Source organism: Pan paniscus, chromosome 4, assembly GCF_029289425.2.
Source record: "Pan paniscus chromosome 4, NHGRI_mPanPan1-v2.0_pri, whole genome shotgun sequence".
Taxonomy (NCBI): domain Eukaryota; kingdom Metazoa; phylum Chordata; class Mammalia; order Primates; family Hominidae; genus Pan; species Pan paniscus.
In genome coordinates, this window is record NC_073253.2 from 173,628,398 (window position 1) to 173,655,650 (window position 27,253).

The window sequence follows — 27,253 nt, forward strand, 5'->3', positions numbered from 1 at the left end:
CATCCTGGCTAACATGGTGAAACCCCATCTCTACTAAAAATACAAAACATTAGCCGGGCGTGGTGGCGGGTGCCTGTAGTCCCAGCTACTCGGGAGACTGAGGCAGGAGAATGGTGTGAACGTGGGAGGAGCTTGCAGTGAGCTGAGATCGCGCCACTGCACTCCAGCCTGGGTGACAGAGCAAGACTCCGTCTCAAAAAAAAAGAAAAGAAAAAAAAGAAAAGAAAGAAATATACGATTATATAAAAACAAAATGAAAAACTAAAGAGTATTATTTCTAGTAAAATAAAAACTGTTAAAATTTGGGTCTATTTTCAGTTTGATACTATTTTCTGTTTATGTAACTTAAATCACTTTAGTTTTCAGAAAATATACCCAGAAAAAAGTTTATTTTCTTCAATTTATTGAGGCATAATTGACAGAAAATTGTATCTATTTAAGGTGTACAACTGATGATTTCACATATGTTAACACTTTAAAATGATTACCAGCCCTGGTAGCTCACACCTGTAATCCCGGCACTTTGGGAGGCCACAGCAGGAGGATTACTTGAGGCCAGGAGTTTGAGATCAGCCTGGGCAACACGGCGAAACCCCCTCTCTCCAAAAAATACAAAAAATTAGCCAGGTGTGGTGGCATGCGCCTTTAATCCCAGCTACTACTCAGGAAGCTGAGGTGGGAGAATTGCTTGAACCCGGGAGGCAGAAGTTGCAGTTAGCTGAGATGGTGCCACTGCACTCCAGCGTGGGTGACAAAATGAGACTCTAAGTAAATAAATAATAAAATAAAATTATTAACACGATAAAGTTAATTAGCATGCTGCATTAGTCTGTTTCGCATTGCTGTAAAGGAATACCTGAGGATGGGTAATTTATACAGAAAACAGGTTGTTTGGCCCACAGTTCTGCAGCCTGCACTAACACGGCACCAGCAACTACTGAGAGTCCGAGGAGGCCTCAGGAAGGCTTTAGTGTTGGTGGAAGGCAAAAAGGGAGCAGGCATGTCACATGGCAAGAGAGGAGGCAAGAGAGAGACGCCAGGCCCTTTTAAACAATCAGATCTCTTGGTAACTAATAGAGTAAGAACTCACTCATGACCTCAAGGACAGCACCCAGCCATTAATGAGGGATCCACGCCCATGACCCAAACACCTATTAGTCCTTACCTTCAACACTGGGGATTGCATTTCACATTATGAGATTTGGAGGCAAATATCCAAACCACGGCACTTACCCAATACTTCCCACACTTACCCCCTCCCTTTTTCGGTGAGAACACTTCGGATCTACTCTCTTAGCAAGCTTCAAGTATAAAATATAGTATTATTAACTATGCTCACCGTGCTGTACATTAGATCTTTAGAATTCCTTCATCTTATAACTGAAAGTTTGTACACTTTGATCAAGATCTCTCCATTTCCTCCCCTACCTCCCTTCCTGGCAACCACCAGGTTGCTCTGCTCTCTGCTTCTATGAGTTGGAAAGGTTTCTTCTTTTTAGATTCCATATATAAGTGATACCATACAGTATTTGTCTGTCTCTGTCACACTTCACTGAGTATAGTGCCCTCTAGGTTCATTTATGTTGTTGATAGGTAGGACTTCCTTTTTTAAAGTGGCTGAATAATATTCCGCTGTGTGTGTATGTGCGTCACGTTTTCTTTTTATCCATTCACCTGTCAATGGACACTTAGATTGTTTCCGTATCTTTGCTACTGTGAATAGTGCTGCAATGAACGTGAGATGCAGATCTCTCTTCCAGATCCTGGATACAACAATCCCCAGAAGTGGGATTGTTGAATTATGTGGTAGTTCTATTTTTAATTTTTTTGAGTAAACTCCATACTGTTTTCCAGTGAAATAAGACAGTCAAAGAGGTTTTTCCGTATCTTGGTACCAGGAGCTTTAACTCAGGTCCAACTCACCGTGGGCCCAGCGGGTCCCGGAACCCATTCTCTGGTCATTTCCCGGGTCCAGATGTGTAGTTGGAACAGACGTGTTCAGCAGCTAGCAGAGTTTCCACACGGATTCCCTGAGCTGTAAAGTGAGGGCAATTGTGATGGGAAAGGACAAATGGAAGGCGTTACAGCCATCTCTACCTAGAAAAATACTAAAACAAAAAACACACCAATACCGCCTTCCTGGAGGAATGATATAGATGAGTGCCATCATCAAAGACTTGAAGTATGGAGGGGTGGTGATTCCTACCCCACATCCTTGTCCAACTCTCCTGGCCTGTGCAGAAGACAGATGAATCCTGGAGAATGACGGTGGATTCCCAGAAGCTTAACCAAGTGATAACTCTAATTGCAGTTGCTGTACCAGATGCGGTTTCATTGCTTGAGCAAATTAACACATATCCTGGTACATGGTATGTAACTATTGATCTGACACACACCTTTTTCTCCATCCCTGTCCAGAAGGCCCACCTGAAGCAGTTTGCCTTCAGCTGGCCAGGGACACCTTCACTGTCCTCCCTCAGTTTAGATCAACTCTCCAGCCCCATGTCACAGTGTGAACCCAGGAGGCAGAGCTTGCAGTGAGCCGAGATCGCGCCACTGCACTCCAGCCTGGGTGACAGAGCGAGACTCCGTCTCAAAAAAAAAGTATCGATTTTAAAACTTGATTTTTTATATATGTATATATTGTGCAATGAGCACCATAGTCAAGTCAGTTAACATATTTATCGCCTCACATAGTTAACCTTTGTGTGTGTGTGTAAGATGAGAACACTTAAGATCTACCCTCTAAACAAATTTCAGGTATAAAATACAATAGTGTTAACTATAGTCACCATGCTGTACATTCCATCTCCAGAACTTACTCATCTTGAGTAACCGAAAATTTACACTCATGACCAGCATCCCCCCATTTCCCCATTTCTCCCTCCCTCCAGCCCTGGCAACCACCATTCTACTCTCTTCTATGAGTCTGACTATTTTAGATTCCAAATATAAGTGAGAACATGCAGTATTTATCTTCCTGTGGCTAGCTTATTTCACTTGCAAATGGACTTTATGAAGCTAGTATTATCCTGATACCAAAACCAGAAAAAGACAGTACAACAAAACTGTAAAACAGCATCTTTCTTGAATACTGATGCAGAAATCATTAATAAAACATTACTAATACGTCAATAATAGATGAAAAAATTATATGATGGACAATTGATGTACTCCAGAGATATAAGGCTGGTTCAATGTTTGAAAAATCAATCAAAGAACAAAGTAGGAAGAATTAATTTATATGATTTAATAACTTATACAGCTATAGTAAACAAGGGTGTGTGATATTAGCAGAGTGCAGACCAATGGAACAAGGTAGAGAACCCATGACAAGAACCACACAAATATGCCCACCTAATTTGTTACAAAAATGCAAAAGAAATTCAACGCAGAAAAGATAGCCTCTTCAGAGAAGAGCAACTGGACATTCACAGGCACATACACACAAAATGAACCTTAACCTAAACTTCACAAACCTTAATCACAATTTAACTCAAATGTACCAGGGACTTAAACGCACAATGTAAAACTATAAAACTTTAAGAAAAATATAGGAAAAAGTCAGCCAGGCACAGTGGCTCAAGCCTGTAATCCCAGCACTTTGGGAGGCGGAGGCAGGTGGATCACGAGGTCAGGAGGTCAAGACCATCCAGGCTAACACGGCGAAACCCCGTCTCTACTAAAAATACAAAAAATTAGCCAGGCGTGGTGGTGGGCGCATGTAGTCCCAGCTACTCGGGAGGCTGAGGCAGGAGAATGGCGTGAACCCGGGAGGCAGAGCTTGCAGTGAGCCGAGATCACGCCACTGCACCACTCCAGCCTGGGAGACAGAGCAAGACTCCATCTCAAAAAAAAAAAAAAAAAGAAAGAAAAAAAAAAGAAAAAGAAAAATATAGGAAAAAGTCTTCAGGATCTAGGACTAACCAAAGGGTTCTTAGATTTGACACCCAAAGCACTACCCATTAAAATGTTGGTAAATTGTACCTCACAAAGTCTTTTCTCTGTGAAAGCCCATAAGAAGGGCATGAAAAGACAAGCTACAAACAGGGAGAAAGTATCTGCAACACCCATATCCCATAAAACAAATATCTAGAATATATTTTTAAAAACTCTCAAATAATAACAGTAAAAACAAAAATCCAATTAGAAAATGGCCAAAACCATGAAGAGTCATGTCACTGCAGAGGATATGCAGATGGCAAATAGGCATACAACATGCTCCGTATCATCAGCCGCCAGGGAACTGAAAATGGAAGCCATAAGTAGATATCACCGCTTTGTCATGCTGTGCAGAGGGGCCCTGGGCAGAGGCCAGTCCCATCATTCTAAGCTCTGCTCAGGCCCTCTGCGATGGACACTCTGAAGGCCATTCTATTCGCCTTTTAATGAATAGTGACAAAACAAAATGCTGGCGAGGATATGGAGAAACTGGTTCACTCATACATTGCTGGTGGGGATGTAGAATGACACGGCCATCTGGTAAAGAGTTTGGCAGTTTCTAAAAAAAAAAAAAAAAAAATTAGGCCAGGCGCTGTGGCTCATGCCTGTAATCCCAGCACTTTGGGAGGCCGAGGTGGGTGGACCACCTGAGCTCAAGAGTTCGAGACAAGCCTGGCCAATATGGTGAAACCCTCTCTCTACTAAAAATACAAAAATTAGCTAGGCATGGTGGCAGGCGCCTGTAATCCCAGCTATTGGGGAGGCTGAGGCAGGAGAGTTGCTTGAAACCCAGGGACAGAGGTTGCAGTGAGCTGAGATTGCACTGCTGCACTCTAGCCTGGATGACAGAGCAAGACTCCATCTCAAAAAAAAAAAAAATTAAACATGCAATTATTATACACCCAGAAATTGTACCCCTGGGTATTTATCCCAAAGGAAGTCTTGTGGTTACACAAAACCTGTATCTGGAGGATTATAACAGCTTTACTCACAATAGTCCAAACTGGAAACATCCCGGATGTCATCCACTGGGCGAAGGGTTCAACAGCTTCTTCTACATCCACACAGCGGAACACTACATGGCAAGAAAAAGGAATTAACAATTGATCCATGCAACAACCTGGAGGAATCTCTAATGAGTAACTGAAAAAAGCTATTCCCAAAAGGCTACATACCGTACAATTCCATTTATATAACATTGTTGAAATAACAAACTTATAAAAAGGAAGTGTATTTCAGCGGTTGCCAGGAGTTAAGGAGGGGCTGAGGGCGGGAGGGACGTGCATGTCCCTCATAAAGGGCAGTGAGAGGGTTTCTTTTGGTGACTCTCTTGACTGTATCGATGTCAATATCCTGGTTATGATACTGTGTTTTCTGAGCTGTTACCGCTGGAGGGACCGGGACATAGGGCCTAAGGGATCTCTCTAGAGTCCCTCTGTACTACTTGTTACAACAGCACGTAGAACTGTAATTATCTCAAAATAATGTTTCCTTAAAAAACAAGACCACGGGCTGGGTTCGTAGCTCATGTCTGTAATCCCAGCACTTTGGGAGGCTGAGGCGGGCGGATCACCTGAGGTCGGGAGTTTGAGACCAGCCTGACCAACATAGAGAAACCCCGTCTCTACTAAAAAACACAAAATTAACCAGACATGGTGGCACATGCCTGTAATCCCAGCTACTTGAGAGGCTGAGGCAGGAGAACTGCTTGAACCCAGGTGGCGGAGGTTGTGGTGAGCCAAGATTGTGCCACCATACTCCAAGCTGGGACAATAGTGAGACTCCGTCTCAAAAAAATATAATAATGTGTCCGGAATTTATTCTTTCTGGTGGGTTCTTGGTCTCACTGACTTCAAGAATGAAGCCATGTACCTTCGCGGTGAGTGTCACAGCTCTTAAAGATAGTGTGGCCGGAGTCTGTTCCTTCAGATATGTCTGGAGTTTCTGCCTTCCAGTGGGTTCTTGGTCTCACTGACTTCAACAATGAAGCCACGTACCTTCACCGCGAGGGTTACAGCTCTTAAAGGTGGTGCAGACCCAAAGGGTGAGCAGCAGCAAGAATTTATTGTGAAGAGCAAAGAAAGAACAAACCTCCCACAGCACGAAAGAGGACCTGAGCACCTTGCATCTGCTGGCGCTGGTGGCCAGCTTTTATTCCCTTATTTGCCCCCGCCCATGTCCTGCTGATTGGTCTATTTTACAGAGTGCTGATTGGTCCATTTTTACAGAATGCTGACTGGTGCATTTACAATCCTCTAGCTAGACACAGAGTGCTGATTGGTGCATTTACAATCCTCTAGCTAGTCAGAAAAGTTCTCCAAGTCCCCACCCGACCCAGAAGCCCAGCTGGCTTCACCTCTCAATGAGACCACCCACAAATGTGGAAAAATGAACTTAACACACAGTGATTATGCCACCTATGTGTTTTTATCCAGAAACTATCTCCTGAAGTAAGATATCAGCTTTAATTTTAATACGAGGATCTGGAGGCTCAGAAACATGAAATAAAAGTTCTGGCTGGGCGCAGTGGCTCACACCTGTAATCCCAGCACTTTGGGAGGCCAAGGCGAGTGGATCACCTGAGGTCAGGAGTTCAAGACCAGCCTGGCCAAGATGGTGAAACTCCATTTCTACTAAAAATACAAAAATTAGCTGGGCATGGTGGCGGGCGCCTGTAATCCCAGCTATTCAAGAGGCTGAGGCAGAGAATTGCTTGAATCCAGGAGGCAGAGGTTGCAGTGAGCCGAGATCATGCCACTGCACTCCAGCCTGGGCAACCAAGTGAGACTCCATCTCAAAAAAAAAAAAAAAAAAAAAAAGATTCTATGATCACACAGCCAGGAAATGAAGGCAGGATTGAGCAGTTACCTCTGGGGTAAAAGTTATCCCTTACTACAAAGGAGCTTCCATGCAGGAAGCATGATGCAGGAATGAAAGGACGGGTCCAAGATCACTGGGGGACTGAGCTCCCTCCCTGTCCCATGGTCTTTCTACAATTAGAGGTTCAACCCAAGCCACAAGCACAAGCCAGAAAGGGATGAGGTCACGGTCATTCATTTATTTCACATTTATTCTCATTGCACCAGGTGAGGAGAGGAAGGAGTCATGCACTAACACACACAGATTGTGCTGTTTTTCAGTCTTTCTGATGAATCAGGATCCGGATTCTAAATGTCTTCAAGACCTGGATCAGTCAGTAGAGATGGCCCACTGTGTCAGGGGGCCTGGGGCTGCCGGGGGCAAAGCAGGATACATATATGGAACATGACCATTCATGTTCCAGGGCTCCCATCCGGGTACCTGAGGATTTTCCACATAGATCACAGGTGTTGGGGCCCACATCGGCTCCTGGAAGACTATGGGAACGCCATAGGCCTGGGGCAGGTGCTCGGGAGGTGCGAGGTTAACCACATCTGCACAGGGAGGACCTGAGAGAGAGAAGACACATGGAGGGCTCATGAAGCCATCACCCACCCTGTACCTGAATCCTTGCTTGTGACCTCACCCAGCCCCAGGGCCATGTCCATTCTGAACAAGTCCACGAACAAAGTCCTCAGAATTATTACTTTGGAGAAGAATAAAAAGGAAAAATAGAGGCAGGCAGCCCATCAGAGCAGCAAGTCCCCTGTGCTGTGTGTCGAGGGACTCTGGGCAGGGGCCTGTCCCATCATTCTTTGCTCTACTCAGGGCACAAGGATGGTGGGGGTGGGGTGGGGGAAGACAATGGCACTCACTAGACCATGGAGATGAACACAAAAGACACGAACCTGAGAAGACGCTGATCTTCCATCTGTACCCCAGAATCCTGTGCAGGGCCTCGCCATAAGGACATGGCAAGGGTTGGCACCTTGGCCTCTGGTTGGCCTCCTGAATAGTGAAGTATAAGTCCTGCAAGCTTATTAGCATCTGGAGACATTCCTTCCAGCTCTTGTTGATACCCCTCTGCTTGAGACGCTGAGCAATTGCTTTTGATACTATGTGATACTTCTTCTTCACCCTGTACACCTCACGTTCGAGAAATTCCCATTCTTGCAGGAAACTCCGGATTTCCTGGTCACTCCAAGGTTTAACTGACTGGACTGGAAGGAAAGAGGAATATGGATGTACTTGGCATAACTCACCTGCACATGTGCAGGATCCTGCCTCTACATAGACAGGTCCAAACTTGACTTTATTCAGTTATGGGAGATAATAGGACCTTAAATGAGAAGTGAGAGATTCAGCATCTGCCTGAGTCCTGATGCCTGACACATCCAGTCACTGGGACAGGCAAGGAAACATCTGAGAGCCTGGGTCTTGCTCAAGTTCCTTAAAATGTTTCAGAGGCTACTGACAGGGTGTGATGGCATATTTGCTGCCTGAGAGTGCTCCCCTGATGTGGGACTCACATCCCATCCCTGTGGGGCCTTTTACTGTCACCTGAGCTGTGGGCAGGGAGCTTAGGGGATGCTGAGGGCAGCCCTGGAATCCCCTGAGATGCCCCCTCTTGGGGCTTGGATGAGCGTATCAGACTCGAGAAGATGGAGGTGGGCTGGAAAATTTTCTCTATGACATGTAAGACTCTGAGGACACTGTACCTGAGGGCTTTTCTGATCCCTGGGCTGCATTTTCCTGCTCCATTTTCTGGATGTTTATGGTAGTTTCAGTGGGAAGTATTACTTTCTAATAATAAAAAAAAGATAAATACATATTAGAATCTCTCTTTTTTTTTGAGACAGTCTTGCTCTGTCGCCAGGCTGGAGTGCAGTGGCATGATCTCAGCTCACTGCAACTTCTGCCTCCTGGGTTCAAGTGATTCTCCTGCTTCAGCCTCCCAAGTAGCTGGGATTACAGGCACGCACCACCACACCTGGCTAATATTTGGTGTTTTTTTAGTAGAGACGGTGTTTCACCTTGTTAGTCAGGCTGGTCTCAAACCCCTGACCTCAAGTGATCCGCCTGTCTTGGCCTCCCAAAGTGCTGGGATTACAGGCGTGAGCCACTGCGACCAGCCCCCCTTGTATTTAAAAAGTAAACTGCCAGATGAACGATATGAACCCAGTGGTTTTAGACACTGGACAAGGGCGCATGGGACAGTGGAGTGAAGGCAGGAAACAAGGGTTGGGGCTCCTGCAAGTACCCAGCTCAAACCCGCACGGAATTTCAGGCTGGGAGCAGGGAGAGGGAAATCAAGCAGAGCGTGTGTTCTCCTGAGTTGAGAACTTGGGGAGAGTCTGCTGGACCTCACAGTGGCAAGTACAGGACACAGAAGCAGTACTGGGGAGAGGGTGGAGAGAGGGAAGCAGAGAGAGCTCTGTGGATCTACTGGGAAGTCCCCTGTCCAAGCAGATCAGAGCATGAATGAGAGGAAACTGCCTGGGTTGGGAAAACACCGCGAGAAAGGAGCAGGCTGGAAAGTTCCTGGGGTCACTCTGGGCGGTGAAGAATCTGAGTCTCCGCAGCTGGAGTAAAAAGTCTGCCTAGTCCAAGGGGCTTTGAAGAGAGTGCTAGGAGAGTAGCGCCTCAGCAGTGGGGTCAAATTACCCACAGACTGAAGTTTCTTCCCATACCAACAAAGATTCAAAACGATCCCCCAAAGCATCAATCTAATTCCAAAGGCTGCCTGTGGCTGAACATACAGAGGAAGCGGGTGCCTTAGAGGATAAGGTGGCTCACGCCTGTAATCCCAGCACTTTGGGAGGCCGAGGCGGGCGGATCACGAGGTCAGGAGATCGAGACCATCCTGGCTAACACGGTGAAACCCCGTCTCTACTAAAAATACAAAAAATTAGCCGGGCATGGTGGTGGGCACCTGTAGTCCCAGCTACTCGGGAGGCTGAGGCAGGAGAATGGGGTGAACCCGGGAGGCAGAGCTTGCAGTGAGCCGGGATCGTGCCACTGCACTCCAGCCTGGGGGACAGAGAAAGAATCTGTCTCAAAAAAATAAATAAATAAAAATAAAAAGGAACAGCACACATTTCAATGGCTGCAAAAATTCTTGTGAACTGAAATGAAAGCCAACCCCAGCCATCCTCCCACGAAACAGCAAGCGGGCTCCCTTCAACTTACCTCCATTTTCACTCCTGAGTTTTCTCCCGGGAGTCTTCTCACTGTGCCTGCAGGGTCTGGTCAGTTCCTGAGTTGGCGGAACACTGGCACTTACTCTCCTCCAATGGAACCTGGGAGAGTCAGGAGGAACCTCAGTGTGGAAATGTGCTTGCTTCTGTCGGCTTCTGGAGGTCTCTGAAGCCAGTGCAGATCGGACATGTTTAAATATCTTCAATGTGATTGGGTTAGACCCACCCAACCTGGAGACTTTGGATTAACTAAAGATAAACTAATTTAGTACTTTAATCACATCCACAAAATCCCTTCATCCAGACTAGAATTTGATTGAATAACTGCAACAGGGAAATTGGAGATCAACTCGGCAGGGGTTCTAAGGGTCTCTGAGACCAGCATCTCCAAATGCAAAGGGATGGGTTGTTACATTCCTATAGATAAATTACCCCTTCCCCCTGAGTTCGTGCTGAATGGTCAGCTTTGTCCTTAGGGTTTGACCTCTGAGGATTAATTGCGATGTAAGGATTAGGGGAAGAGACTAGGCTTCAGCTGGTTGAGGGTGAATGGATGGCATGGATGGCAGTTATGGATGTGGGACCCTCTATGAGAAGCTTAGATTAAAAAGGAGTTTAGGGTAGGGAAGAGAGAGGCGAACAGAGCTTTCTCTTTACAAGAGGACAGACTTGAGATTTACATATACAGAAATGAGGAAGCAGAGGGATATTGGAGGGTGGTTAATAGTTTGGGCAAGTAAGTGACGGTGGGGATGGAGAAGGAGGGTGCTGAGTGCCCAGCATGTGAGGGAGGCAACTCCTAGGTTGCTTTTTGGCTTCAGAATCTCAGATGCAGTCCAGGATTAGGGATGCCCCTCAGAACAAATCTTAACTCTTGGGATTGATTCCACTCCACTCAGCACAATCCTAAGATTCACAGCTTTTAGCTCATGATAGCGTCTGAGAAGACAGGGAAGGGGGCTTTACAGTGAATGGTACTTTATTTCTACCCATTTTTTATTTTTAGAGGTAGGGTCTTGCTCTGCTGCCCAGGCTGGGGTGCAGTGGCGTGATCATGGCTCACTGCAGCCTCAAACTCCTGGGCTCAAGTGATCCTACTGCCTCAGCCTCGCAGGTAGCTAGGATTACTGCAGGTGCTTGTGCCACCATGCTTGGCCTTTTTTTTTTTTTTTTTTTTTTTTTTTTTTTTTTTTGTAGAGACAGGGTCTCACTATGTTGCTCAGGCTGGTTGTGAACTCTTCATTTCAAGCAATACTCCTGCCTCGGCCTCCCAAAATGCTGAGACTGCAGGTGTGAGCCACCATGCTGGGCCTAGTGGTACCTTAAGTCAGAACAAACTCCATGTGGCTTAAGACTAATCTTTGCTTCTTTCCATGTCATCTAAAAATACCACCGTCTCTTCATTTCCACAGACAGATTTCAGGCCTCCATTTCCTGATGCCCATATGGCCAGGAAACTCTTCTCTGTGCTTCCCACTTTGGGCCTGTCCAATACACCCCCACTCTGCCTCAGGGACCATCTGAGACAAAAATCTGACCAAGTTATTCCTTCCTCTCCCCCAAATGTTAATGAACACCGTCTTCTTCCCCAGGCGCGAGCCCTCTGTCTTGCTGGAGGCAAATAGAAACTTTAGGCACCTCAGCCCTGCATCTAGCAGGAGCCTGCACTCAGCGTGTTCACCCCCAGCATCACCTCCCATTCAACTCATCTTCAGGGTTTCTGCCCTGCCATAAATGGCAACTGTATCCAGGCTGTTTCAAAAACAGAAATGCAGAAATAATTCCTGAATTCTTTATCTTCTCAGTGACAGCTTCTTCTCAATCAGAAATTACTGATAGCCTATTTTCTTTCCTTCTTTTTTTTTTTTCTGATAGAGTCTCACTCTCTCACCCAAGCTGGAGTACAGTGATGCAACCTCTGCCTCCTGGCTTCAAGCAATTCTCCTGCCTCAGCCTCCCAAGTAGCTGGGATGACAGGCGTGTGCCACCACACCTGGCTTATTTTCGTATTTCTAGTAGAGAAGGGTTTCACCATGTTGGCTAGGCTGGTCTTGAACTCCCGGCCTCAGGTGATCCACCCACCTTGGCCTCCGAAAATGCTGGGATTACAGGCTTGAGCCACCGCAACCAGCCTGATACCTTATTTTCTAAATAAGTACCATTAACTGACTTTTTATTCATGCTGAAATTAAAATAGTGCAGGCATCAAGGTTACTTCTATGGACAACAGCTGTTGCATTCTAATGGAGACCCTGCTTATCTTGTCCTCGGTATATGCACCAAGCCTGTTTCTGTGGCTTCTAATGGGGACCCTGCTTATCTTGTCCTCGGTATATGCACCAAGCCTGTTTCTGTGGCTTCTAATGGGGACCCTGCTTATCTTGTCCTCGGTATATGCACCAAGCCTGTTTCTGTGGCTTCTAATGGGGACCCTGCTTATCTTGTCCTCGGTATATGCACCAAGCCTGTTTCTGTGGCTTCTAATGGGGACCCTGCTTATCTTGTCCTCGGTATATGCACCAAGCCTGTTTCTGTGGCTTCTAATGGGGACCCTGCTTATCTTGTCCTCGGTATATGCACCAAGCCTGTTTCTGTGGCTTCTAATGGGGACCCTGCTTATCTTGTCCTCGGTATATGCACCAAGCCTGTTTCTGTGGCTTCTAATGGGGACCCTGCTTATCTTGTCCTCGGTATATGCACCAAGCCTGTTTCTGTGGCTTCTAATGGGGACCCTGCTTATCTTGTCCTCGGTATATGCACCAAGCCTGTTTCTGTGGCTTCTAATGGGGACCCTGCTTATCTTGTCCTCGGTATATGCACCAAGCCTGTTTCTGTGGCTTTTCAGCACAGACATCCTTCATTCCATGGCCCTGGGGCAGCTTCAGATCAAGCTGATTTTCTCTGTCTGTCCAGGCTCCAGGCTTCTCCCATTTCCTGAACACACTGGGCACCGTGTGGCCTCGGGGCCTTTGCTGCTTCTGCTCGTTGCTCTGCTCCCATCACCAGTCACCCATCAGGCCCGCTCCTCCTGCAGGCCCCCGTCGCCCTGGGCGTGGGGGCCGTCTCCATCCCTGGCACTCCTCACAGGTGCTGCCTCGCCATGCTGTCCTCAACTTGGACACAGTACATTTCAACACAACTCCCTGGTCAAGTCTAGCTCTTCCACTGGCCTACGCGTTCAGTGAAATTGTGGATCTTGTCTACAGGTGAATCCCGTGATAGGACAGCTTCCCAGCCCTGACTCTACAATGGAATCAGCTGGAAGGCTTTCTCAAAGGCCAATTCCAATCATTCAAATTTAGTTATCCTGGGCTGGTCACTGTGGAGAAAAGTCCTCTGGTGATTCTAACGCTAGTCTGGCATGAACTCTTTGCCTTAAAGGAGTATCATGGGCTTTGCCATGAACTACACTGAGTCCAGGGGCCACCTTGGTCCTGCCCCACCTCACTGGGCCCCTGGGAGGTGGGAGATTAGATTAGACTAGAACTGCCCAGGCTTCAGGCTAGCACTCCCGAGAGAGTGTGACCATCCTGAGAGTCCCTTCTCAGAGATTCCAGTGTGACCATCCAGGTTGCTCCCGAGCACGAGGAGCTCAGAGGGTCCCAGGTGGGCCTGATGCAGAATCCGGGCTGAGAGGCTGAGCTTGGAGAGGCTGAGCCTGGAGAGGCTCCGAAGGCCAGGGACCTTTTTATTTCTGACAACAGACGTAAGTGCCACAGAATCTCTGGGGCCTAGAGCAGGAGATTGGGACCTGATTTAGGAAAGACTTCTTGAGCTTTGAGATTAGACAGGAGAGTATGACTTTAAAAGAAATGGTTTTCACACATTTTCAGGGCTGCTTGTCTTTTCAAGGGTGAGGAAACATGGGTGTTCAGTTTTTTGTTTGTTTGTTTGTTTGTTTTTGAGACGGAGTCTCGCTCTGTCGCCCAGGCTGGAGTGCAGTGGCGCGATCTCGGCTCACTGCAAGCTCTGCCTCCCAGGTTCACGCCATTCTCTTGCCTCAGCCTCCCAAGTATCTGGGACTACAGGCGCCCACCACCACGCGTGGCTAATTTTTTTTGTATTTTTTTAGTAGAGACGGGGTTTCACTGTGTTAGCCAGGATGGTCTCCAACTCTTGACCTCGTGATCTGCCCTCCTCGGCCTCCCAAAGTGCTGGGATTACATGCGTGAGCCACGATGCCCAGCTGGGTGTTCAGTTTTAAATATTTGGGAAAATCATCTAATCTAGGGGATACTGTTTCAATGTTTCAGTGTAAAAAATTAATATATGATTAATTTTGGCTGGATTTTTGGAAACTAGAAGGGCAACAAGGTCGAATACTGGGGGAAAGTGACTGAAAGTAATGGGGTGTGCCTATGTGAAGGAAGGTCTGCACAGGTCAGACACTGGACAGGTTTCCCTGGATTAATTTAAAAAATATATATTTTTAATTAGTCAGGTATGGTGGTGCATGCAGGTAATCCTGGCTACGTGGGAGGCTGAGGTAGGAGAATCTCTTGAACCTGGGAGGCAGAGGTTGCAGTGAGACAAGATTGCGCCACTGCACTCCAGCCTGGGTGACAAGAGTGAAACTTCATCTCAAAAATATATATATATTTAAATATATAAATATATCTATATATTATATATTTATAAATATATATTTATTATTTTAAAAATATATATTTTTTGAGATGGAGTTTTGCTCTTTTTGTCCAGGCTGGAGTTCAATGGTGTGTTCTTGGCCTACTGGAACCTCTGCCTCCCGGGTTCAACCTCAGCCTCCTGAGTAGCTGGGATTACAAGCATGCACCACCACGCCCAGCTAATTTTGTATTTTTAGTAGAAACAGGGTTTCTCCATGTTGGTCAGGCTGGTCTCAAACTTCCGACCTCAGGTGATCCACCCGCCTCGGCCTCCCAAAGTCCTGGGATTACAGGCATGAGCCACTGCGCCCGGCCGAATATTTTTAAAAATAATAAAAATTGCAAAGAACTTCCCTGGATTAACTAAAAAAAAAAAAAAAAAAAAAAAAAAGAAATGGGACAGGGTGAGCCAGTGGTAGTTTCTGATGTACCAAGGAAGTATTTTATTTGCACATCGAAATGGAGTCTTTTCAGGTTCCCTAGTGACAAAGGGAAATCGATCTAAGAGCAATGAAGTATTATGCAACAAGGGAGTTTGAAAGAAATGCTGGCAGAGAATACGTGGCAATTTTTCTTTCTTTTCTTTTTTTTTTTTTGACATGGAGTCTCTCTCTGTCACCCAGGCTGGAGTGCAGTGGCACTGTCTTGGCTCACTGCAACCTCCGCCTCCTGGGTTCAGGCGATTCTTCGGCCTCAGCCTCCCAAATAACTGGGACTACAGGCACCCGCCACCACGCCCAGCTAATTTTTGTATTTTTAGTAGAGACGGGCTTTCACCATATTGGCCAGGCTGGTCTCGACCTCCTGACCTCATGATCCGCCTGCCTCGCCCTCCCAAAGGGCTGGGAATACAGGTGTGAGCCACCGCACCCAGCCAATTTTTCTTTTTTTTCAAGACAGAGTCTCTCTCTGTTGCTCAGACTGGAGTGCAGTGGCACCATCTCAGCTCACTGCAACCTCTGCCTCTTGGGTTCAAGCAATTCTTCTGCCTCAGCCTCCCGAGTAGCTGGGATTACAGGTGCTTGCGACCACGCCCGGCTAATTTTTGTATTTTTTAGTAGAGATGGGGTTTCACCATATTGGCCAGGCTGGTCTCGAACTCCTGACCTCGTGATCTGTCCGCCTCAGCCTCCCAAAGTGCTGGGATTACAGATGTGAGCCACTGTGCCTGGCCCATGTCAATTTTCCCCTAAATGGTGTGAAGAGGATCTGAAGTAGTAGGTGAGAGACAGGCCAGAGAAGAGAGCAGTCACGGAGACAAACACACAGGGCGATTCCACTGTGCAGACAGAGCCCAGCCTTTCCCACGCCAAAGACACACGAGAGAGCACCCGAGAGAACAGATTCCATGAGGACATCATGTTCCTGTCTGGATCTCAGCCTTGAGGGAGAGGCCATGTCCACTCAGAACAGGAGAGGCCAGGCCAGGTCCTCAGGGCTGCTGCTTTGTCCACCCGTTGCTGAGGAGCAGCAGGAGCGAGGCGTGGGCACGCTCCCATGGCAAGCCCTGTGCGCAGGTGTGCGGAGGGCGCCCAAGGGCAGGGTCCCGTGTCAGGGTGCTTGGGCTTGGCCTGCTCCACAGCGTGATGCGCTTGGCTTGCATGAGTCACTCCCTTCATAAGTGTGAGCTGGAACACAGGAGAGAAAATCCTGAGGAGACTGGGTCCTCCATTCTAGCCCAGGATTCTTTCTAGGGCCCCTCTCTAGGGCAAAGCCTGCGACTTTCAAGCCTAATGGTCCAGTATATGCCTATAAAGGGAGTGGATTTCACCACGGCTTGGAGCTGCTTCTATTTTCAACATTATGAGAGAAGAGAGGTTGATTAATGGGTACAAATATACAGTTCGATAAAGAAATAAGACCTAGTGTTTGATAGATCAGTAGGGTGACTATAGTTTACAATAATCTATTGTATATTTCAAAATAGCTATGAGAGAGTAATTTGACAGTCTCGAACATAAAGAAAAGACAAATATTTGGCCGGGCGCAGTGGCTCACACCTGCAATTCCAGCACTTTGGGAGGCTAAGGCAGGTGGATCACAAGGTCAGGAGATCAAGACCATTCTGGCCAACATGGTGAAACCCCGTCTCTACTAAAAATACAAAAATTAGCTGGGCATGGTGGCGCGTGCCCGTAGTCCCAGCTACTCAGGAGGCTGAGGCAGGAGAATTGCTTGAACCCAGGAGGCAGACGTTGCAGTGAGCCGAGATCACGCCACTGCACTCCAGCCTGGGGGACAGAGCAAGACTCCGTCTCAAAAAAAAAAAAAAAAGAAATGACAAATATTTAAGGTGATTGATATCCCAATTATACTGATCTAATTTTTACCAAATATATGAATGTAGTAAATTATCACTTATATACCCCAAAAAATTTTTAAAAGAAAATCACCAGTTATTTCAATACCAATCCCAAATAATTCACACAGCCACAGTTTTGCAATTCAAGGGGATCTGGGAGGAATGAAGTCATTGGACAAAAGTAATTGAGAATTAAGTGTGTCACATGTGAATGCTTGCCCCCAAAATTCATGTGTTGAAACCCCATGGCCTAATGTGATGGTGTGAGGGGACGAGGCCACCGGGAGGTGATTAAGACTAGCTGAGTCATGAGGGTGGAGCCCTCCTGCATAGGGTTAGGATCCTTACAGGAGTCCAAAGAGAGCTTGATTCCCCCTTCACCACCTGAAGAAGGAGCTAGAAGGCACCTTCTATAAGCCAGAAAGTGGGCCCTCACCAGACACCAAATCTACCACAGCCTCCTCTTGGACTTCCCAACCTCCGCAATGTGAGAAATACATTTCTGTTTTTATAACGTAGCCAGTTTGTGGAATTACACTGTAGTAGCCCAAATGGACTAAAACAAATGGGTATGTAGTGATATCAGGGTTCCTGGGCAGAAATAGTTGTCAACAGAAGAGATTTGGGAAGCAAGTCAGAAATTGTGGATGTCTACAGAAATGTCAGAAGTGTCCCCTGAGCTACGGATGAGAACCGGAAGAGTTGCTTTTGCAGATAAGGAGTCACTGTTTTAGTGACAAAAGAATATAGTATTTTAGGGATAACAACAAAGTGTCAGGAAACAGAAGTTGAGAGCAGAGAGAGAACTTCCACTCTTAACCCAGCCGTGGAAGGAGGGGCAGGCACAGGGGATGAGACTGGAGAGTGGAGACAGAGGGGCCACAGGCACTTTTCCAGGCAGTGACCATCGCTGTGCCGGACGGGAGCACAAGGCCAGGGGGCAGAAGCCAGCCCCAATGTCAAGGAACAGGCCATGACTTGCAGTGGGTGCTGGGTATCAAGACCTTGGTTTTCTTCTTTTTTTTCTTTTTTTTTTTTTTTTGAGACGGAATCTTGCTCTGTCACCCAGGCTGGAGTGCAGTGGCACAATCTTGGCTCACTACAGCCTCTGCCTCCCAAGTTCAAGCAATTCTCCTTCCTCAGCATCCCCAGTAGCTGGATTACAGGCATGCGCAAGCAATCCTGGCTACTTTCTGTATTTTTAGTAGAGATGGGGTTTTGCCATGTTGGCCAGGATGGTCTCGATCTCCTGACCTCGTGATCTGCCCGCCTCGGCCTCCCAAAGTGATGGGATTACAGGTGTGAGCCACCACGCCTGGCCTAAGACCTTGCTTTTCAATGAAACAGTCTGAGACTGAGTCTCAGCACTTTCACTTGCTCTGTGAGCTCAGGCACATCCTCTGCTCTCTCTGGGTCCCCGTGTCTTCCCCTGCAAAAAAGGAGAACTTATATCTCACCCTCCAAGATGTACTCCCTGATGATTAGCTTAAGGATTTGGGACTTTGATGGCATCAGCCAAATCCCTTCAGGGCAGCACCTAATCCAGGGTTTGATTGGATACCTGGGTGAGGGTGTGACTGCCTTCAACTTGCACAAGGATTTGGAAGGATTCTGAGCCCCGTATCCCCAGCTGCAAAATAGGAGGTTGTCTTGGCTGGGCATGGTGGCTCACGTCTGTAATCCCCAGCACTTTGGGAGGCCGAGGCGGGAGGATCACGAGGTCAGGAGATCCAGACCATCCTGGCTAACACAGTGAAACCCCATCTCTACTAAAAATACAAAAACTTAGCTGGGCATGGTGGTGGGCGCCTGTAGTCCCAGCTACTCAGGAGGCTGAGGCAGGAGAAAGGCGTGAACCCGGGAGGCAGAGCTTGCAGTGAGCCGAGATCACACCACTGCACTCCAGCCTGAGTGACAGAGCGAGACTCTGTCTCAAAACAAAACAAAAAAAGAGGTTGTCTTATTTTGCACGAATGAACATCCATTATTTCTGAATTCTTTTCGACCTCACTGAGTTTCCAGTGAAAGAGGAAGTGCTGAAATCCCAACCTTGGTGTAACTGTAGAGTTAGCTGCATTTTGTGAAATGCTTTTTCCGCCTGAAGATAAACACATTCCCCCCTACCCATTCTATTAAATGTGATGTGGTTGATTTTCATATGTTGAACCAACATTGGACTTCTGGGATCCCAGAAGTTCATGATGTGTAATCATTTTCATTAGCTCCTTTATTTATATTAATTTTGGTAGAAATTGCCTAGCCATAGGTGCCAGGGGCTTCAAATTCCTCTAGTATCCTTGCTTTCGTCTCCACTTGTAACTGAGTTTCCCCAGATGGTCCTCCTCGGGGACAGTCTGTGGCTCTGTCTGCTATAACCCAGCGCTGTTGCACTGCGGCTCTGCTGGGATGGTGGCAGAGGGGGTGCATTCTATAATCTTCCAGTTAAATCTGTCAGTACTCGTGTGTCCAAGGGCTGGGACCTACTCAAGTGTTCTCCAGTGGTATAACTTTGCCTCCTTGCCCTGTCCTCCCTCTCCTGCTTGCAGGATTCCAATCTACTGGAGTCCTCAAAGTGTTGAGCCATGTTGTCAGTTTCCTCTCCCTTAGGTGAGACAGGAAGGATAGAGAGAGTGGGGAATGTCCTTCCTCCAGCTAGCATAAGACTCTGGCAAGCTCTTTTCCCTAGAGTGTCGGCTTTTATGGAGAAGACTCTGGGTGTATTTCACAATGATTCCCCTTCTTCTGCCACAGCCCTCAGGGGATATTTCTCAGATCATGACCTTGGGAATCTGCTGGGATTCCTGGAGCTAATGGCAGTGGCGGTATGCGGGACCCGTTATGACTATGGACCCAGAAGTTCCACATTCTCAGTTTAGTCCATATTCAACCTCCAGCAATTCATCAAAATTACCTGTTAGTTTTCTGACCAGTTTTGGCTCCAGTGGGCTCCAAGTAAACAGATCTCAGCTGTGTCTCTGGATACACCCGTCTCTCCAGATTTCACAGTTGTGACTTCAGTTCTCAGAAAGATAAAAGTCACTGATTTTCAGCTTGACTAGCTTTTTCTTATAAGGATAGGGGTGATGACTTCCAAGCCGTTTACATGTTGTAGTTGAAACTGGGAGTTCCAACAAGTTTCTGAGTGCTAGAGAATTAAAGAGAGAATAGAAGAATAGAAGAACATCGAATGACAACAGAATCACAAAAGTCCTTTAACTGCTCAGTTTAAACAGTTTAAATGAACAATTTCATGATGACTTCAGTGTCAATAGGATGGCTATCAGAGGTTGTCTGTGTAGCATCATGCAGAAACGCAGAATATGGATAGGACACCTTCTACAGCGTACTCCAGGCTTTGCTTTAATTTTGAATAACAATTGTTTGCACTTCTGGCGGGGCGCGGTGGCTCACTCCTGTAATCCCAGCACTTTGGGAGGCCGAGGCGGGTGGATCACTCCTGTAATCCCAGCACTTTGGGAGGCCGAGGCGGGTGGATCATTAGGTCAGGAGTTCGAGACCAGTCTGGCCAAACCCCATCTCTACTAAAAATACAAAAAAAAAAAAAATTAGCCGGGCATGGTGGCAGGTGCCTGTAATCCCAGCTACTTGGGTGGCTGAGGCATGAAAATCGCTTGAACCCGGGAGGCGGAGGTTGCAGTGAGCCGAGCTCTTACCATTACACTCCAGGCCAGGCAACAATGCGAGACCCCGTCTCAAAAAAAAAAAAAAAAAAAAATTGTTTGCACTTCTACACATCTACATAAATTTGTATTTGTATTATATCAACCAAAGGAATACAATTTGACTTATTAACTCAATTTAGTTTCTGCAAAAAGCTTCAATTTCCCAGGTCTCATCTAGAAGGGATAAGATAGCTTTATAAGCACAAGTTTTCAAAAGAAAAACATTGCAGAGGCAAAAAAAAAATTCTCATTGTGATTATTTGCATCGGGGTTATACTGTAAAAAGAGACATTTTAGATCTTTTATATAGTCTCTAATAGTAAACAGAAAGATTACATTTTTATTACTGCAGATTTTATCCTGGCACTTGAAAATTCGTTTGCAATTTTGGAACCAGGAAATACTTTTGGTGTGTTTCCATTGGTCATTTGAGCTGAAAAGATTGAGTGTGGAAAGTCATTACAATTTCTGCTATGGTTGTTTTATTTTTATCTGAATTTCCTTTCATCGGAAAATTTGTTACTTTATCCGTTTCTTTAGCACTATTTGAGGAAATCATCTATCACTTAGGCTTAGCTGTTAGTATATCCTGCCTTATATCTGACTTTCCAATATGTTCAATACTGAATGAACAATTGTGTACTGTAGAAAGAGCTTCAAAACATCTTTTCTCTGATACCAAATATTTTAAAAATTAATCATGAAACTTATACTTGCATTTTGATTCAAATATACATAAATGAAAATAGGCAATAGGGTAGATCTCATATTAAGTATCCTTAACACAAAATATAAAATAAAAAATAACAATAATTGAAAATACTAATTTTGATCATCTCACTCACAAGAGTGAAGCATAATTACCAATAAATTGAGGCTGAACTATTGAAAGGTTGGAAATTTACAAACTAACAATAAACTTGAACTTGATATGTGACACAGAAAAGTCGAACTTGATGCATGCCTGCAAGGGAGAACTGTGTTTGCAGTAACAGGATCCCTGAAGAAAGCCAGAGCTGATCTTATCCAAAATTTTAAGCAGCTCAGTGTCTGGGGCTGGCGAATTTTCAGAGGCAGGGATGTTTATGGACTGTTAGACTTTCAAGCGTGTTAGTGTGGTCACTGGAATTAGACGGTTGTCGACTGGCTAACTTCCAGAAGCACGGTCACTGGAAGGAGGGACTTGCTGACCGACCGTGGTCTAGAAGCAGCACTAAAGTGGCATTCAGAAGCTGGAGGCTGTCAGGAAGTTGATTTCAGAAGCATGGCTACTGGCAGCGAGGCCATCATTGATTTTTCAGACCATGTGTACTGATCCAAAGATCTAATTATTGGGGATTGTTTTACAACTTAGGAATTTGGCCAAAAGAACAGTCTTTTCCTTTCTTTAATACGGAAAACAAGTACTTTTATTCTCACTTCCCTCTTTTGCCTTCCCTCAGTCAAACACATAGGAGAAAACATAAGAGATGGTTCAGATCTTTATTTGTGGAGGTATGATTTCCAGCTTGTATTGCCACTTAAGCGATTTAAGCGCCAATTACTGAAGCAGAACCGTAGCTCAAAGTGCTGATTTTTCATTAATGAGGGGAGAAACCCTGAATACATTTAAGGCATCCTAACAAAGTTAATACAGGATTCAGGACAAAATCATTAAATACAGGACGTTTGGCAACCCTACCTGTGAGTCAGCTTTCTCCTCACTCGCCACTCTCACCTATTTGCCTATGAAAACCATGCCTTATTTATTCTAATACATGATTATCTGTCTCCTGTTCTCCATCAATGCTGTCCCTGTTTGAGTTGGAACCCTCATTTACCTATTACTTGAATTTAAACAGCCCAGATTTCCTGGGTGGCATCAGTCATCAGCTTTCTTCAACCCCCTACGCTTATCTTCTATGGAATTTCCCTTGCTTACCATCTTTGACTCCACCGATTTTACCATAAAATCCAAACTCCTTAGCTTGGCAAATAAGGCCTTTTGTGATTTGGCTTCTGCCTTCTACTCGAGCTTTAACATTTGTCATTTTCCTGCTCACTAGTTCTAAATTAAGTTTTCCAAATGTCCTATTGTCCACCTGTGGTTTGGCGCATGCTGTTTCCTCTTAATCGGAATGCTTCTGTCTCCCTCGGAGTTCCTACTATTCTCCCCAAATATAGCCCAGGCATCATTGCCCCTGGAAAGCTTTGATGTCTCCAGGCTTTCTTCATGAGTCTCTTTCTTCATCCTGTGCAAATCTTTACAATATTTTCATAGTGGAACATATTGTCATAACTTATTTGCCTACTGAAACAACAAAAACTGCAATATAATCTGCTTGCTCATTTGCTAGCCCCACTCCATCCCCTTCCCAATTCATGGCTTCTTGAAGAAAAGCCTGTGTCTGTCTTAAAACTTGTACAGTTTTAAAACTTGTAAACTTGTATAGTACCTGCTCCAAAGTTAAAAAATATTTACTGTTGAGAAAAACTTGGGACTGTAATGTCCCCCCTCAAACTGGGAAGGAGCCGAGAGACCAAAGAATGACTCAGACAAGTCCAGCTTGATGAGCAGATGAGTTTATTATGACTTCCATACAGGGCTCTCCTGGCCGGCAGCAGGACAGCTCTGGAGATCTGCACCACCTCGCACCTCTAAGCTGCTTTTAAGCCAGTTTTCTGGCTCTTTGCCTCGTGTGTGATTGGACTGTTTGCTTAGTGTGTTCCCAGATATTCTGGGATGTTTGGGTTCTCAGGGACACTTGCTCCTCGGCTGGGCACCATGGCCTTTGCTTACTGTCCAGATTTCAGGGCTCAAGCAGTGGATATAAACCCTTAGGTAACCTGGTAGGGGATCTGTCACACTACACTAAGTTTATGAAACAATTCACATGTCTTGTTTGGGCTGCTCTAACAAAATAACCTCATCATACTAGGTAACTAATAAAATATTTCTCACAGTTCTAGAGGCTGGGAAACCCATTTAAAGTGCTAGCAGGTTTGGTGTCTGGTTATGGCCATCTTGATTCAAAGAAGGTATCTTACCACTGTGCCTTCACATGGCTGAAGGGCAGAACAAGCTCCCTTGGGGCTCTCTGATAAGGGCACTGAGGGCTCCGCCCTTCTGATCTGATCACCTCTTCACACATCCCACTTCATAATACCATCACCTTGGAGGTTAGCATTTGAACACAGGGATTTGGGGGAGACATAAACATTGAGACCATAGCAATGTCCTTTTCAAGAGTTTGCCACAGGTGTTAGATTTGCGAAAGTTCTTCTGATGTGTTTGTTATAAATTTAAAAAATACATATTTAGGGTGGCCGGGCACGGTGGCTCACACCTGTAATCCCAGCACTTTGGGAGGCCGTGGCAGGGAGATCACCCGAGGTCAGGAGTTCAAGACCAGCCTGGCCAACATGGAGAAACCCTGTCTCTACTAAAAATACAAAATAGCCAGGTGTGGTGGCAGGTGCCTGTAATCCCAGCTACTCGAGAGGCTGAGGCAGGAGAATTGCTTGAACCTGGGAGGCGGAGGTTGCAGTGAGCCGAGATCGCACCATTGCACTCCAGCCTGGGCGACAGAGACTCCATCTCAAAATAAAAAAAATAATAATAAATACATACATACATATTTAGTAGCTTTAAACCTGAAATTATTGCCTGTTTTTCTATCTAATACAGTTCAGGGCATATAACTGGTACACCTTCCTAATAAATGACTTCAGAGAAATAAAATCCAAAGCCAAGTTAAGACAGTTGAGTAGAAAATTCACAACTACTAGAACAAAAGACCAGATTTTTCTTTTTCTTTTTTAATGAAATCCATGCACAAGTTTGACATCAGGGTAGGAAAAGGACGAACCCCAGAGACTGAGAGGTAGTTCATAATTCATTTTTCTTTTATTTTGGTCCTTTTCTCTAAAAAGGTACAATTTGATCAATTCATTTGTATGCTATTAAAATGCTATAAAAATATTACCAGTTTGGTGGCCTTCTAATGAGAAATCTAAAGCACACCTCCCCACCCACTCGGATAGCTCTTTCTGATGATCACGTGACATCTAGCATATACGTCTGTAGGAAAAGGGAAAAAGCAAACCCATTTCACAAATGGCTAAAGTCAATGTCTCCAATTGTAAATTCTTCATCTCAGGTTATTTTTTTTTTAAGTGTCTGACAGGCACAAACACTTTCCTCATATCTATTATATAGCTGAGGTTTATCCATGGAATTAAATACCTAATGAGGGCTAAATTATTACAGTTTTTTTCACATCCATTACATTTATTACATCTCTCTCAAGCATGTATTCTTCGATGAGCTTTGGTTTAAGGCTTTCACACATACACATCGACTTTCTAGGGGTCCTCTTCGATGTGAATTTTATAATGATTAGTAAGGGATGACCTATGGTTGAAGAGTTTCCCACATGCATTACACTCATAGGGTTTCTCTCCAGTATGAATTCTCTGATGTGCAATACGTGATGAGCTTTGTCTAAAAGTTTTTCCACATGTATTACATTTAAAGGGTTTTTCTCCTGTATGAATCCTTCGATGCTGAATAAGAGCTGAACTTTGGCCAAAAGACATCCCACATTCCTCACATCGATATGGTTTCTCTCCAGTATGAATTCTCTGGTGATTACTAAGCGATGAGTTACACCTGAATGTTTTCCCACACTCGTTACACTTATAGGGTCTTTCTCCAGTATGCATTCTCTGATGTTGAATGAGAGCGGAACTCTGTCTGAAGGCTTTTCCACATACTTTACATTTACATGGTTTCTCTCCAGTATGAATTCGCTCATGAATAATAAGTGTTGAGTGGGAGCTTAAGGCTTTACCACATTCATTACAATTATAAAACTTCTCTCCAGTATGAATGATTCGGTGTCTATTAAGTCGTGAAATAGAAGTAAAGCCTTTCCCACATTCATTGCATCTATAGGGCTTTTCTCCGGTGTGAATTCTTTCATGTTGGATAAGAGAGGCACTCTGGCTGAAGGCTCTCCCACATTCACTACATTTAAAAGGCTTCTCTCCAGTGTGAATTCTCTGATGATAACGAAGGGATGAGCTAGACTTAAAGGTGTTGCCACATTCATTACATAAGTAGGACTTCTTTCTAGAATGAATTCTTTGACATCCAGAAAGGGATGTGCTGCAACTAGATGCCTTCCTACCCGGATTATACTTACAAGGGTTTTCTTCAGCATGAATTTTTTGATGTATAAAAAGGCCTGACCTTCGGCTGAAGGATTTACCACATTCTTTACATCTGTAGGATTTCTCCACAGTATGGGTTCTTAGATGTTTATAAAGGGATGTACTGAGAGTAAAGGCTTTCCCACATTCTTTACATATGTAGGGTTTCTCTCCAGTATGCGTTATTTGATGTTGAATAAGAGCTGAACTTTGGCTAAAGGCTTTTGAACATTCTTTACACTTAAATAGTTTCTCTCCACTATGGTTTTTCTCATGTTTACGAAGAGATGAAGTGTTAATGAAGGTTTTTTCACACAGACTACATTTATAGCGTTTCTCTGCTGTAATTTTTGGTTGATTAAGTAATTGTGAATTCTGTTTGAGGCTGTTTCCTTGTATTTCACATTTTGGTGGTGTTTTTTCTCTGGGAAGTATCTGTTGCCTAATAAGCACTGACTTTGGGCTGAAGTTTTGGCTCAATTCAGTATTTTTATGGCTTCTTTCTACAGTGGGGATTTTTTTGTGGGTGGCTGAAACTATCTGAAAACTTCCCTTTTTATCCTGCTTTTTCTCTAATCTGCCTTCATATATGTAAGGCTTTTCTAATTTCAAATCCCAAGGTACATTCCTGTTGGATCTTTTCAGTATCAGTCCCTGAAATGAAGAGTCTTGTGTTTGCGTTGACTTTGTGGTTTTATGACTGCTCTTCGATCCTGGAGGGAAAAAAAAAATCAAAAATGTTTCATGTGATATCATAGCATCTGACTACTGAGACTAAAAGTGTAGAAGGAATAAATATTGGTGACATTTAAATAAGACCCTGATATCTGTATGAAAAAAATTGCAAAAAGAAAAAATAGGACAGTTAGACAGTATAATAAAATATAATTGACAGCAATTTAAGTACTAGGGTGAAGAATAAAATAAAGCAAACCCATTTAAAGAGGGTGAGAAAGAGTGACCAGAAGAATTGGCTAATGAAGAACAGAGAAAAGGGTTATAAGGGGATCATGAATTGAAAGAGGAAGTTTGGGGTTAGGACCCAAAACCCATGATGGAATCCTAATTTTTTTCTGTTTTTTTTTTTTTTTTGACATTTATCTTCTTTGTGTAATTTTTTTTGAGACAGTCTCACTCTGTCGCCCAGGCTGGAGTGCAGTGGCGTGATCTCGGCTCACTGCAACCGGTCTCCTGGCTTCAAGCAATTCTTGTGCCTCAGCCTCCTGAGTAGCTGGGATTACAGGCACCTACCATCATGCCTGGCTAATTTTTGTATTTTTAGTAGAGACAGGGTTTCACCATGTTGGCCAGGCTGGCCTTGAACTCCTGACCTCAAGTGATCTACCCACCTCGGCCTCCCAAAGTGCTTGGATTACAGGCATGAGCCACCGTGCTCAACCTTTATGTAATTATTCTTAATCTGGAAAGTCCCTCCACCCCATGTCAAAT

General features: G+C 45.0%; 2 protein-coding genes across 8 annotated transcripts in view; both read right to left on the reverse strand.

The window, feature by feature from the left end:
- Positions 1-5,533: 5,533 nt before the first annotated feature.
- MSANTD5 (Myb/SANT DNA binding domain containing 5) lies at positions 5,534-8,604 on the reverse strand. The gene is made up of 3 exons (XM_008970627.4): positions 8,520-8,604; positions 7,710-8,021; positions 5,534-7,370 (listed from the first exon to the last, which is right to left on the reverse strand). The coding sequence occupies exons 1-3, from the start codon at positions 8,560-8,562 to the stop codon at positions 7,132-7,134; spliced, it is 594 nt and encodes a 197-aa protein (XP_008968875.1). The 5' UTR covers positions 8,563-8,604; the 3' UTR covers positions 5,534-7,131.
- Positions 8,605-24,473: 15,869 nt separating this feature from the next.
- The window catches only part of ZNF354A (zinc finger protein 354A), a 63,416-nt gene continuing 60,636 nt past the window's right edge, over positions 24,474-27,253 (reverse strand). For all 7 annotated transcript variants that reach the window (XM_057302382.2, XM_057302383.2, XM_057302384.2 and 4 more), the window contains one exon: positions 24,474-26,517. In XM_057302382.2, the coding sequence (XP_057158365.1) occupies positions 24,956-26,517 (1,562 nt within the window). In that variant the 3' untranslated portion in view covers positions 24,474-24,955. The remainder of the gene's footprint in view (positions 26,518-27,253) is intronic.